The sequence below is a fragment of the Elephantulus edwardii genome, unplaced genomic scaffold, assembly GCF_000299155.1.
Source record: "Elephantulus edwardii isolate Elephantulus edwardi_28Jun2011 unplaced genomic scaffold, EleEdw1.0 scaffold00171, whole genome shotgun sequence".
NCBI lineage: Eukaryota > Metazoa > Chordata > Mammalia > Macroscelidea > Macroscelididae > Elephantulus > Elephantulus edwardii.
The window spans coordinates 104,172-107,343 of record NW_006399921.1 but is presented as its reverse complement, the minus strand read 5'-3'; the positions used below and the strand labels follow the sequence as shown (position 1 = coordinate 107,343).

At 40.0% G+C, this 3,172-nt stretch overlaps 1 protein-coding gene across 1 annotated transcript; it reads left to right on the top strand.

Moving 5' to 3' along the window:
- The first annotated feature begins 394 nt into the window (after nucleotides 1-394).
- On the top strand, nucleotides 395-1,339 carry LOC102855140 (olfactory receptor 4D5-like). The gene has a single exon (XM_006895596.1). The coding sequence runs from the start codon at nucleotides 395-397 to the stop codon at nucleotides 1,337-1,339; it is 945 nt and encodes a 314-aa protein (XP_006895658.1).
- Nucleotides 1,340-3,172: the final 1,833 nt, after the last annotated feature.

Below are 3,172 nucleotides of genomic sequence, written 5' to 3'. Positions count from 1 at the left end.
CATCATCAACCTCTACAACCCCAGAGATTTTTTCTGCCTTCCCTCTCTCCTTTCCCTTCTTCTTTTGAATATTTATTCATATCTTGTTCAGTTACCATATTTTAATAATAGTGGTCTTAAAACTCCTCTCGGTTCTTAAAAATTTTTTATTGACTCTCAGAGACTAAAGTTGCATCAATTTACCCTGAATTATACACTGCCAATTTTTTTATTACATTGATATGTTGTCCCAATGTTGTTATTGAACACTACTACTATGTCCTTGTAATATTAAGTGAGATAGTAAAGGGTTCTCAGAGGGGGCTGAGGAAATGATTTCAGAAAAGTTTGTGGATCCTGTGATGAACGTGTCTATTTTCTTCAGCAGGTTCACTTCTATTGTCACACCAAGCCGATGAATCCAGCCAACCATTCTCAAGTGACAGGTTTTGTGCTTCTGGGGCTCTCTCAAATATGGGAACTTCGAGTCTTCTTTTTCACTGTCTTCTCTGTTGTGTATCTTATGACTGTAACTGGAAATCTCCTCATCGTGTCTGTAGTAACCTCTGACCCACGGCTGCATACAACCATGTACTTTCTTTTAGCCAATTTATCTTTCCTGGATTTCTGCTATTCTTCTATTACAGCACCTCGGATGTTGGCTGATCTGCTCTCAGGCAACCCCACCATTTCATTTGGTGGCTGTTTGACCCAACTCTTCTTTTTCCACTTCATTGGTGGCATCAAGATATTCCTGCTAACTGTCATGGCCTATGACCGTTACGTTGCCATTTCCCAGCCCCTGCGCTATACGCTCATTATGAACCAGACTGTCTGTGGATTCCTCATGGCAGCTTCCTGGCTGGGAGGTTTTATCCACTCGATTGTCCAGGTTGGACTGACTATCCAGCTGCCATTCTGTGGGCCTGACAAACTGGATAACTTTTATTGTGATGTCCCTCAATTGATCAAATTAGCCTGCACAGATACCTTTGTCTTAGAGCTACTGATGGTGTCTAACAATGGCTTAGTGACCTTGATGTGCTTTCTTGTGCTCCTGGGTTCTTATTCAGCACTCCTATTCATGTTACGAAGCCACTCAAGGGAGGGTCGAAGTAAGGCGTTGTCCACCTGTGCCTCCCATATTGCTGTGGTGACCTTAATCTTTGTGCCTTGCATCTATATATATGCAAGGCCATTTCGGACTTTCCCAATGGATAAGGCAGTCTCTGTACTGTACACAATGGTTACCCCCATGCTGAATCCTGCCATATATACCCTGAGAAACAAGGAAGTGATCATAGCCATGAAGAAGCTGTGGAGGAGACAAAACTTCCTTCTTAGTCCCCCAGAACATTGACCCTCCACAGACTGACAAATCAGAGTCCGGAGAGATGCCTTAAGGTAAGAAACTACTTAGGAGAACCAATGACATAATTAAAACTATTTGTCCACTGCTTCTTGGTTATTATTTACCTTCATTAAATTCTTGTTATCTGAACTCTTAGCTAAATAAGAGCCCAATATGAATGTCCTAGAACTTCTGACAAGTCTTTCTTAGAGAAAAATCCTCAAATGTTATTGCTTAAGTTATCACTTGTTCTCAAGGCACTTTGACAGATGAGCATGATGTTGGCCTTGTATAGAAAGCTTCAACAACAGCATGCATGAGGTAGTGATGAATCTGATGTTTCTTTCTTGACAGCACTTCTTGCTTTCAAAATATATTGGAGGTAAAAGTGTCCTTGATTTAAAATAGAGGTAGGATCCCGAATCCGAGTCCTATTTTCAAGAGGCTGATTTGTTTAACCAACTATCAGAAACCAATTAGTTCAGAAAAATTACTTTCTTCTACAAAGTTTCTTAGTGATATCATCATTATGGAAAAGTTGAGTGTCAGCAAAGGAGAGTAAGACCCTCAATGAGATGGATTGAGAGGATGACTGCAAAAATGGATTCAGCAATAGAGCTTGCAAGGATGATGCAGGATGAGACAAGGTTTCAATATGTTGTAATAGGGTCTCTATGAGTTTACATCAACTCCATGGCACCTAACAACAACAACAACGTCAACAAAGTCATCACATAAATCAGCACTGTCATCATAAAGTTAATATTTGTTTCAGAGTTTTCTATATAGGAGTATTGCACTGTTTTACACTTAAATTTATTTAAATTCTATCAATACTATGTATCTAAAATTCATTGTAGTCTGTCTGTGCCTATGTGCTATTGAGTCAGTTTTTACTCACAGTGACCCTATAGAGTTTTGAGTGCCTCGTGGGTAAGGCACCACACTGCCAACCCAAAGGCAGGCAATTCAAATCAACCACCTGTTCCACAGGAGAAAGACGAGTAATCTCCCCTGTGATTTCCAGTCCCTGATGATCATGTGAAGGTCAGCTATTAATAGGTTTCAACACCACAGCATAATGACAGTGTAGAACTACCTTTAAGAGTTTCCTAGGTTGTAATTTTTATGGAAGGAAAACCTTGGTGGAATAGTGATTAATATATTTGGGCACTCACCAAACTCTTGACAACTTAATATCAATAGCTGTTCTATCTAGAGCACTAGTGGCTTAGTGGTAAGGGGTTGCACTGTCAATCCAAAGACATTCAGTTCAAATCCACCAAGTGCTCCTTGGGAGAAGGATGGGCAATCTCCTCTTATTTAATTGACTGTCTCTGAAAAGTTGCTAGAGGGTCAGCTATGAGTTGACTCTTATGTGAGAGTACATAACAACAACAGCAAGCTATTCTATGAGGCAAAGAGGTGGTAGTGCCCTCTTCAAAGATTTGCTCTTGTTAGGTGCCATCTATCTAATCAAGTATGACACAAAAAGACCCGATGGACATTAGGTTTGAACCTTGTCCTATCCTATGCCATCCTCACAATCTCTGAAATTCCTGAGCCCATTGTTGCAGTCAGTGCGTCAATTCATCTGGTTGAGGTTTTTCCTCTCTTTCATTGACCCTCCACCTTTCTAATGATAATGTTCCTCTTCATGGAATAGCTTCCCTAGCAACATGCTCAAGTATTTTTATTTATTTATTTTTTTATGCTCAAAGTATTTGAGATGAAGCTTTGTTATTTTTACCTACAAGGAGCACTTTGGCTGCATATTGTCCAAGACATCTCTGTTTGTTCTTTTGGCAACCCATTGGGGTATTCAGTATTCTTTTCCAACAC